The 9109-nt window shown below is 48.2% G+C and overlaps 4 protein-coding genes and 1 non-coding gene; 1 reads left to right on the top strand and 4 right to left on the bottom strand.

Annotated features, from left to right (window-relative positions):
* Nucleotides 1-174: 174 nt before the first annotated feature.
* CNAG_10125 lies at nt 175-283 on the bottom strand. Its single transcript has one exon. It is a non-coding gene; the product is annotated as a tRNA-Arg (tRNA).
* A 111-nt stretch (nt 284-394) lies between these two features.
* Nucleotides 395-3366, bottom strand: CNAG_04741 (endosome protein). XM_012196588.1 has 5 exons: nt 3209-3366; nt 2380-2980; nt 2191-2327; nt 717-2142; nt 395-660 (listed from the first exon to the last, which is right to left on the bottom strand). Exons 2-5 carry the CDS (start codon nt 2685-2687, stop codon nt 540-542), a joined length of 1992 nt encoding a protein of 663 aa, XP_012051978.1. The 5' UTR covers nt 2688-2980; nt 3209-3366; the 3' UTR covers nt 395-539.
* Nucleotides 3367-3520: 154 nt separating this feature from the next.
* Nucleotides 3521-5362, bottom strand: CNAG_04742 (DNA primase large subunit). XM_012196786.1 has 5 exons: nt 5197-5362; nt 4887-5144; nt 4209-4833; nt 4010-4161; nt 3521-3963 (listed from the first exon to the last, which is right to left on the bottom strand). Exons 1-5 carry the CDS (start codon nt 5316-5318, stop codon nt 3612-3614), a joined length of 1509 nt encoding a protein of 502 aa, XP_012052176.1. The 5' UTR covers nt 5319-5362; the 3' UTR covers nt 3521-3611.
* A 162-nt stretch (nt 5363-5524) lies between these two features.
* Nucleotides 5525-7298, top strand: CNAG_04743 (oligosaccharyltransferase complex subunit beta). XM_012196787.1 has 6 exons: nt 5525-5736; nt 5784-5894; nt 5938-6505; nt 6553-6697; nt 6746-6981; nt 7036-7298. Exons 1-6 carry the CDS (start codon nt 5589-5591, stop codon nt 7232-7234), a joined length of 1407 nt encoding a protein of 468 aa, XP_012052177.1. The 5' UTR covers nt 5525-5588; the 3' UTR covers nt 7235-7298.
* On the bottom strand, nt 7299-9017 carry CNAG_04744 (mannose-6-phosphate isomerase, class I). XM_012196788.1 has 5 exons: nt 8919-9017; nt 8485-8863; nt 8054-8431; nt 7904-7986; nt 7299-7855 (listed from the first exon to the last, which is right to left on the bottom strand). Exons 1-5 carry the CDS (start codon nt 8977-8979, stop codon nt 7386-7388), a joined length of 1371 nt encoding a protein of 456 aa, XP_012052178.1. The 5' UTR covers nt 8980-9017; the 3' UTR covers nt 7299-7385.
* Nucleotides 9018-9109: the final 92 nt, after the last annotated feature.

Raw genomic sequence — 9109 nt, 5'->3', positions numbered from 1 at the left:
ATGTACAATAGGACCGATAAAGCGTATGTTGGCTCATTCACATTTCATTCAGCGTCCGTATGCACAAAGACATCTGTGTAAGAACCAGTCTATGCAAAGGGTGTGTCTTCAAATCGTCTTATAATCTTTCTGTGCACCAAAAACAAAACCTCCGCCTAAAAACAAAATACAAAAAATCCACGGCGATATTCGAAATCGCGACCTCTTGATGCCGTCCTATTAGTCCCTTTTACAAGTGACAACAAGATCGTAGTCAAGCGCACTACCACTGTGCTACGCGGACTCCTTAAATTTTCTAAAAATAATCTCTCTTCTATATAGTACAATATCGTGGTCCGCCAATTTATGTTGGAATTTACTACCATCCATAATTTTGCAACAGCACTCCAAGATGCATACAGAAGATAGACAAACACTTGCATCTCGTGCTAAATACAATCCTTTCCTTGAACAATTTGAACATATCAACAAGAGCAAATATTTGTTTTGCGGAGAGGAACCGCATGAGTGAAAAGACGGAAATGAAAATCCCAAATTTTCTATGACCGACCAAAGATCCATCCGAATGCTCTTTGCCCCTGAGGCCTTTCATCACTTTCCTCACTTGGCTGCTCCCCTTGTGCCTGTGGAAGCGCCTCAGTCTGTGCTTGATGGACCTCACTGCAAGCTCAAGTCAGGCCAGCAAAGCAGCGGTTACCAGGGCAAAGAAGACTCACGCTTCGCTCATCGCAGCGATAGCCTGGTTAACCATGTCCTCCGGCAAGTCTGCCGGTAACCCATTTGCATATACATGTGGGTCGAGCGGAGCGTACCCTGGTGGTGGCGGAGATTCGGGATTTGATCTGGAGGGAACTGGTGCTGGCGATGGGGCAGAGTCGGAAACAGGACGGTCTTGAGATGTGAACTGGTTAGGAAAGTATTGACCTCGAAGGCTGTGCATTGAAATGTCGAGAAGATTGGGTGTAGGAGGGTTATGCTCGATAGGTGATTGCTCACGATCTAACTCGGCGTCGAGAGGTGTGGCGCTTCCGTCTTCCTCACCGACAGTATCGCCGTCATCCACAGAGCCAGATGCCGAGGATGATGATGAAGAGATGGCAAATGGAGGGACGCGGGTTTGAGCAGAGGGTGTGTCTGTAGGTGAAACGTAGGAAGAGAAGCCAGGAGCGAGGGAGGAAGAGGACGGAGTGGCTCCGGCGCTTGAGGAAGTCGATTCTGGGCCCACTGGACGTAGAGGGCTGGAAACATGAGGATCAGTAGGAAGTACTCGGTGATTCCTATGCTTGTGTCTCCTCGTCCTTTGTGTCTGCGGCCCTGGACCTGACGTGCCCCTATTCCGAGCAGCTTCCAGCAGTGCACCCATTCCACCGTGCCTATTAGGTCGTCCAGCTCCTCCAGCTGCCGAAGCACCTGGCGTACCATAACCTGCTTCAAGCAAGATGGATCCTCGCTCGCTTCCATAAGCAGGAGGAGGCGCAAGCGTGCCGGTCATTGGCGCCAAACCCCACTTCTTCACGTTTGCCTCGATAAACACGAAACCCGCTTGACCAAGGTTGACATGCAATGTACAAGGGCCATTAGCACCGACAGTCGGGAAAAGATTGAGTCGTTGCAAACCGGTATAAGCATCTTCAAGCTTACGTCCATTGCGGGTGAAAAAGACAGTGCCCGTTCGAGGACGGTAACCCACTCCTAGGACGTCACCTTCAGCTAAGGGAGGCCCATAAGAAGCTGAAGTAAACGGATAATTGTGAGATTTGAACCCGTCCGAAGCAAAGTACGCGACAGAGTACTTGTTCCACCCAGGTAACCTGAACGATGGATAAGGCTTGGTTGCGAGACCAATAGCGACCTCGGTGTTAGCGGGCTTGTCGTACATTTTGACTTCCCAATAATACACTTCGTTGAGCTTGGGAAGAGGTAAATTTGCCATGACATTGTTACCACCTCCCTCGCGAGCGGGCATACCAGGACCATCGGCCAAGAATGTAATCTCCGTACGAGACTGCACGTAAAGGGAGAGGTTGTCTTCATAATCTGGCTCGAACGCCCAAGCTGAGACGCCCTTTTCTTGAATAGATAGAAATTGAGAAAGCGTAATGTCGGTGGGAATGGACGTCGGAGGGTACTGCGACTGCCAGTCTACATCGTTGATCAGTCTTCGGTTCTAAAGTTAAGACAATAACTTACCCTTGGCACGATTATATGCCTCCCGAACTTCCGGGTCTACCGTTTCCAGCCATCTAGATTCCACGCCTTCTAGGCCACCTTCCCCAATAACACCGTCCCCTTTCGATAAATCTAATGGCCCGCCATCTTCCAATAATCTGATGGCCGTCAACTTCCACTTGGAACACCTTCTCATAAGAAAATACTCACCTGATCCCTCTTTTCCGACGCATATATAGCACAACTATCAAAAATACCACCATTCCTACCAGTACTGTGAGTACGACCACTAGTACTGGTATGAAGACCAGTAACAAAGTTGAGACACCGCCTCCATTATCATTCTCTGATTGGGTGGGGTTGGGTAAATCTGGATGCCACGGGTCTTGATCCATTTTCACCAGATGGTTCCGAGAGTGCGTGGTCGTTCGCAATTGATATAAAAGCTTGGTGGCTTTTGTAATCGGGTTTACAGATGTATAAAGGTGAAGACTGCGAGTGGACATGGAATTAACCATATATCCACTTAACTGCAGCTCAGCAGCTGCTCCGCAAGGAACAGAGTAATTTCTTTTGCAGGCTGAATTAACTAAACCAGGCGCTCGAAGTGTGACACTGAAATGAAGTTGTGGTGTGAGAGCTGGGGCAAGATACAAGAGTTGACGGATGGATGGTGAGAGGGAATGAAAGGAACTTGTGATCTACGATGTTTGAGGGCTGCTCTTTTCCCCAATAAGTCCTGAGTCTTGTTGTTGCGTCTGGAAAGATAAAATATAATTGGATAAGTGTGTGTATTGCGGGGTCCAAAAATCTATGAGAACAGGACCAAGTCAGCGATTCGATCACAGCATGCGTCGGGTGTGCACAGCATTCGTCTGCGCGCTATGTAACAATATGCTTGCCGTTTGTTGGTCGATAGCCATTATGGATATGATGTCCGCCAGAACCCGACTCCCTAACGATGGTCCTGCAATGCTGACGAAGAGCCAAGAAGGGGATGGATCCGCAATGCGGGGGGCGGGGGGGAGTGGCCACTCACCAACTGTCGCCGGCAGTACTCTCTCCTTGGGTCCTTTGATGCAATTATATCCAGCCAGAAGCTATTTGATGGTCCGCTGGACTATATATGCTTGGTGTTCTGGTATACTACAGTCGCTCGAATAGTAGGAGATGGGAACTTGATATGGTGGAGCACGGGCCCTCATAACTGCGCGACGAGATCTCAGACATGCGCAAGCCATTCTCGCCACCCTCAGCTGCTTCCGTAATTTGATCCCGCCTTCCGTTGCAACCCGTCAGTCAGGTCAACGAACTCGTCCCGGCGGTGGCAACGAACCTGCCATGAACAGAGCTTACGAGGGCAGAAAGTGCATGGAAATAAGACTACAAATACAATGTAATCGATGAGAGACCAAATCAAGAACAAATGACCAGTTTACGTCTTAATCAACATCCATAGCTTCTTCCTTCTTCTTTATTCCATCCAAAACCTCCTTCTCTAGCTCCCGGCTTCTATCCGCCCATTTGTTGGGGTGACTGACACTTTCCCCATTCCCAAGCCCTTCCCCTTTCCTTACACCACGCGTGATCTCGAAGACTCTCGTGCACGCTACGTGATAGTGACTTGCCTTGACACTATCCAGGATATCTAGCATTTCGGGAGAAGTACGAGAAAAGTGGTCGGGATAAGTGTTGGTAAGGAAAGCTGTAAGATTTTCGGGCGAGAAGTGTCTGAAAGGACATCCATGGGAGTCTTGGGTACCTGGCTGATCTTGAGTAAGAATTTGCTGACAGCTGCAAGCGGTTAGTTCAGCTCTCGCATGCAGAACAAATGACATACTTTTTTGGAGGATAATTGGCTCGACGACCTTCCTGCCCGTAGCTGTGACGAATGTTATACCTGTATTCTTTGTTGAATTTGTCATCTGTCATACTTGTTCCATATGACCTCCTCCAGAACAGGATCGCTTGATCTAATGGTAGACCAAGACCCTACGACTGGTCATTAAATGTTGCGCAAGAAAATAGAAATTACCTACTTTCAAGAACAATGTTAACTGCAGGCGACCCCAGTGCTTCAAATGACGATCCTTCTTCAACTTTTCATATAAATGTCTCATACATGGTGGGAAATGTTTCCTTGCTACATCATCAATGGTGTCGGCTGTGACGGTCAATCCGTCTCCCAACTCATCTGACGGTTGATAGTCAGAGGCGCCTATACCAGACAAGAATGACGATGCGAGATGGTCGATTACGGGTCCAAGACGCTCGTCCTCGTCTAGTCGTGGAAGGTTCTTTGCTGTAAACTCAAGCGCCTTCTCCAGACGATCGGCAAAGACCTGAAGGACGAGAGAGAGCTGAAGGGACTGGGGAACGAAGGCGAGGCCACCTTTGACTAACACACGTCGTGCACCGACAAGATCTGGTACGGTATACCATGGCACCTTGAACCATGTCTCAGAAATCGCATCTTCCTTGGAGCCTTTGGGCAGCATCTGTTGAAGCTCCTTCTTGAAAAGGTTCTTCTCATCTTCGCCAACAGTGTCATAGTTAAAGGAAAGCGACTGAAGGAATGCAGCGCGCTCATTCTTATCGTCTGTCTCGAATCTGGATTTAAATAGCGCCAATTCTGAGCGGACAAAGCGTTGTCGAAGATCAGGACTGATACGCGTCAACATTTGCCACTGATTCTGGCTCATATACGTGCGACTCACCTTCGACAGAATGCCAATCTCAAAACCCAATGACCTATTTCATCCTTGCGCCTTTCATCATCAAGGTTGACGTTTCTCGCAGTGTTACTGGACAGTGGCAAGTGCATCTTCGCGTAAGTCGCGATTCCACTGGCCACTTGGGTGTAGGGTAATGATCGATGAGAGAGTGACTCGATATGCGAAAGAACACGAAGGCGGGATATAGCACATGTCTCAAACTCTTCGAGAGTTATGTCTAGGGCTGGAGGTCGCTCGTAACTAGAACAAGGCCATTTAGCTCCGACTATATGTCAAGACGCGTTAGACGTACAAGTTGAGCCGAAAAGGATACCTCGCGCTGGGAACCCCATTTGCAGTGGAGTGCCGTTTTCTGACTTTCACTTCAGGAGCCGAATGCGTATTTGTGGTCTGCCTAGAGCTAGCCCTGAACATAATGTTGGTGATAAATGATCTACTAAAAGAAAAGCGAATAAAAATCAAGAGAAATGGTCGTGTTCGAAAAACCGAACGCGTACGACAAACATGACGGACGCGTCTGAGTGGGATTACGTAAGAATTCTCCACGTCACGGCCGCAGCGACGAGGCCAGGAGGGAGGCCACCACCAACACTGGCAGCACTTTCGTTCGCTGGTCAATTCCATGCTCTCTTTCAGTTCAGAGTGTACCCTTCAAACCCTATATAAAGTCAAGGAAAAGCAGCAATGAGGGCTCCGAGCATGCTGCTTATGCCCTTTGTGGCACTTTTTGGTCTCGTCTCTGCACGTTCAGCGACAGGCGATAGGGTATTGGTCGTGCTCGAGTCCGCAGTAATCAAGGATGACTATTCTCAATTCTGGGACTCATTAAAACGTACGAAAATTCCCTACACATGATGTGATATACTAACGACAGAATAGAACGTGGATTTGAGCTTACATTCAAGGAGCCTAAATCCAAAGATGCCGACCTCGTCAAGTTTGGAGAAGCGCAGTACGATCATCTAATCATGTTCGCTCCTACAGCGAAGGGTAAGTATTCCATATTCGCAATTGTCATGCTGATATGCTATAGATTTTTCTCCCTTCATTTCACCCAAGACCATTCTTGATTCGCAATTCAAGGGCCTTAACGCCCTATATATTCTTTCCCCACAGCTTTCTGAAGTGCAGCGAGAGCACCTCAGAGAATACGACCTCGAATTTATCCCTTCCGATCTCGTTCTCATCGACCCCTTCTCTCATCCTTCTGGGGAAAGCGCCTCCACCGTGCTCCTCCCTCCTACAGAATGCGCTGTCTCAAACGGCGCCGTTTTGTCTGACACTACTCTTACTGGTGGGCCCATCGCCTACCCCTCCGGAACAGTACACGCTGCAGGTTTGAACCCTTACCTTATTGACGTTCTCCACGCACCTAAAAAGTCATACATTGGGCAGGACAAAGTCCTCAATGCGGATGAAATTGAAGTGGAGAAGGCTGTAGGTGGAAAGAAGAGCAAGGATGCTTTGCAGACGGGCAAGAAGGCTGGCCTGGTTAGCGCTCTGCAGACCAGAGATAATGCCAGAGCTGGTTTTGTGGGTAGCGGTGAAGTGTTTAGTGACAAGTATTGGGGCAAAACAGTCGAGACCGTTGATGGGAAAAAGTGAGTCTCGAGATATTCTCTTGCCCCAAAGTACTAATTCTTTGCAGAGTCGAGACTGGTAACGCCGCTTTCGTTACTGATTTTACCAAATGGGTTTTCCAAGAGACTGGGGTTGTCAAGGTTGTGTCTACTACTCATTTCCGAGAGGGTGAGACTGAGCCTCGAGAAATGTATACGAAGAAGGATGACATTGTAGGTTTCATACACATGTTGCGGAAGACTTTTGCTGACACCTCCTAGACTTATTCCCTTACTCTTGCCCAATATGTCACCAACGAAAATGGCACCTCTTCTTGGGGTCCCTTCCACGCAGATGACATCCAAATGGACTTCACCATGCTCGATCCTCATATCCGCACTGCTATGACTGAAGACAAGTTTTCTAGCTCTGCAGATGCCACAACATACCAGGCAAGATTCATCGCCCCTGACAGACATGGTGTGTTCAAGTTCGTCGTTGAGTACTGGCGTCCTGGGTTAGTCATTCTTGTCTCCGGCGTTCTAATAACACAGACTGATTATTCTGACAGATGGAGCTACATCCGAACATCTTCTACCGCCTCTGTTGTCCCCTTGCGACATGACGAGTACCCCCGGTTCATCACAGGCGCTTGGCCTTATTACATCGCTGCCATCAGCACTAGTGTAACGTTTTTAGCATTTGTTGCCATTTGGTTGTCCTTGGAAGAGGGAGATAGGGACAGGAAAGGGAAGAAGAAGGCCGAGTAAACCTTTGACGCATGCAACACATAAAAATTCGCCAGCAGTGCCAGACGTAATTAGATCCCTTGAGACGAAGTTGTGCGATTATTCGCAAAACATTTTCGCATTATTTACTAAGCATCCATATTTATAGTACCACATATAAGGTAATTTACATCTATTTCTTTCCGACATCGTCCTTCTTGGCAGTATTGTCGTAGAAAGCAATCCAGATCTCGCCCTTGCCGCCCTTTGCGGTCCATTTGGTTTCAGTCGCAGAACCAATAAACCAAATAGTGCCTTCACCTCCTTCACCATCACTACCCTCCCCCCCTCGCTTTATTCCTTCTTGGTCTTCGACCGTCCACTCCCCTTCAAGGACGACCGCGACTCCGGCTCCATCCAGAGGAGACAAGACTTCATCTCCTGCAATCTTCATGATAGAGAACTCCTCAAAAGGAGTAGAGTAGACTGTTGTCCTTCCATTTTGAGATTTGGAGTACTTGGAGGAATCCAAGAGAAGGTCCTTGATGGCTTTGGGAGTGCAAGTTACCGCCTTGGCAACCAAAGAAGGGTCGTCCTTGGAGCCGCCAGGAGTGAAGCCAACATTAAGGACATTGTCGCTGATGGCCATAAGCTCGACGATTTCTTAGAAATATTAGTAAAAGCAATGAGATTACTTGGAAAATTACTCACCACCTTCGAGCCAAGCGTGCGGGCCATCGGCGCCGACGTACATACCCTGGTCCTTTTTAAGCTCTACAAGATTCAAAAAGAGTCTAAACGTCTTTGTAAGCTTACAATTCTTAAAAGAATTCTTACCACTGGGTAAGGGAAGCAACTCACAAACTAGAGAACAGTCCAGCATCTCCAGGGTTGTACTTTTTTCCCAACTCAACAGCTCGCACCAATCTGTTCTTGTCCTCGTCTTCAATGTCCACGCCGTCAAAAGCCTTTGGTCCTTGGCCAAGTACGCGGTCCGAGAATTTCTTGACTGATTCCTCGTTGTCCCCCAGCTTGATGAATCCCTCCCAAGTATGTTGAAGGGTTTCGGCCGAGGGGGCGGAAATGAACGATTCAATGGACTTTTGGAGCGACGAGGGGAGAAGGGAAATTTCTTGAAGGCTTTTCAGGAGTGAAGCAATCTTGTCGTATGGGCGGAAGGAAGCAAATCCAAGAAAACGGTCTGAAAGGCAGACAGCGATTTCCGGCTTATGGTTGATACTTGATCTCGAGTCAGTTCGTCATTATCATTGCAAAATGGACTGTGAGCTTACTCGCTAAACTGCTTAGGGTTCTCTTCGTGCAACTTTTTGGCCAAAGTTTTATCGGGGTGGATCTGCAATGGAAGAGCTTGCTTACAGGTCAAAACCTTGAACAAGAAAGGCACATGTCCTTCTTCCTGCCCCTCAGCGCCGGAGCCCTTTGCCCCAGTGAAAGGAGGAGAAAATCGATTGGCGGCACCAAGTAAGGAAGGGTTCTTCTTGAGGTGGGTGGAAAGGAGAGTGTCGGGGGATGAAAATAGGTGGGCAGGGTTATTCGGGTGGGTACCCATCCACAGCTCTGCGTAGGCCTGTTTAGGCTTGAGGTCGAACGAGACGGCACCGTTCTTCGAGGCTAGACGAGCGGCCAAACTTTCATTGCCGATCTCACCCCCTATCTCTAAATGTCAGCAATTCCTCCAATGAACCATACAATGAGAAAGGCTCACAGGGGTAGTCGTTAGGGACACAGCTAAGTCTTTCAATTTTTTGTACGTTGTTAGACGGCATTGATCTTGGGGTTGTAGTGGTATGGATCTTTGTTCGGCAGGCAATTCCATGCATTAGTTTTTCAAAGTTTTATATTATTCTTCCGCAAACTGCTCCAAGGGGTTGGCAGCCGTATAATGAGGCAACATGT

The sequence above is a fragment of the Cryptococcus neoformans genome, chromosome 10 (genome assembly GCF_000149245.1).
Source record: "Cryptococcus neoformans var. grubii H99 chromosome 10, complete sequence".
In the NCBI taxonomy this organism is placed as follows: Eukaryota; Fungi; Basidiomycota; class Tremellomycetes; order Tremellales; family Cryptococcaceae; genus Cryptococcus; species Cryptococcus neoformans.
Note: the sequence above shows the minus strand (reverse complement) of the source record. Positions and strands in the feature narration are given on the sequence as shown.